We start from the raw sequence: 686 nt of genomic DNA, 5'->3' as shown, positions 1-686 counted from the left end.
AACTTAAAAAAAGCACCCATTGCAGAGCTCTGCATAACGTCTCTTTCCCTAAAAAATCCTGAGCATTGCTCTACCCTTGAGAAGCTTAGCAGAATCGGGCATGCCCCCGCTACAGCTGCTGTTCAGAGGGGCTTGGGTGCCAATTACCGGTTCCTTAGAATTTGCCCGTAATTGACCATGTCCCACTATAGGTAACTCGGGTGGAGACTGACAGCCTCCAATGTTGCTCTGCCGGTTTTCAATTGGGCTCTTCACGTAGCCCCGCCTCCCCGACTCGAGCGAGTTCGGCAGTTGGCCTGGCGCGAGTGAATGGCGGGTTTTAGCCCCGCCCCAGCCGTCCGCTGCGCTGCCTAGGTCGGCGCCGCTTCCAGTTGAGAGATGGCGGCCGCCGCAGGTAGATCGCTCCTGCTGCTCCTTTCCTCGCGGGGCGGCGGCGGGGGCGCCGGCGGCTGCGGGGCGCTGACTGCCGGCTGCTTCCCCGGACTGGGCGTCAGCCGCCCCCGGCACCAGCAGCACCACCGGACGGTGAGGGAGCGCGCTCGGGAGCCGGGCTGGGGGCGGGGCGGGGTTGGGCTGGGTTGGGCTGGGCTGGGGAGCCGCGGCCGGCGGGCGGGCAGGCCGGCCGGCCGCTGGGGCAGCGGACGAGTTCCTTCAACTCGCCGCCGGCCCGGGCTAGGCGGCGGTGG

At 66.9% G+C, this 686-nt stretch overlaps 1 protein-coding gene across 1 annotated transcript in view; it reads left to right on the top strand.

Moving 5' to 3' along the window:
• The first annotated feature begins 378 nt into the window (after window positions 1-378).
• MCU (mitochondrial calcium uniporter) overlaps window positions 379-686 on the top strand; it is a 182748-nt gene continuing 182440 nt past the window's right edge. Inside the window, exon 1 of the mRNA XM_044659087.1 lies at window positions 379-525. Within this exon, the coding sequence (XP_044515022.1) occupies window positions 379-525 (147 nt within the window). The remainder of the gene's footprint in view (window positions 526-686) is intronic.

The sequence above is a fragment of the Gracilinanus agilis genome, chromosome 2 (assembly GCF_016433145.1).
Source record: "Gracilinanus agilis isolate LMUSP501 chromosome 2, AgileGrace, whole genome shotgun sequence".
NCBI lineage: Eukaryota > Metazoa > Chordata > Mammalia > Didelphimorphia > Didelphidae > Gracilinanus > Gracilinanus agilis.
This window is presented reverse-complemented; position numbering and strand designations above follow the sequence as displayed.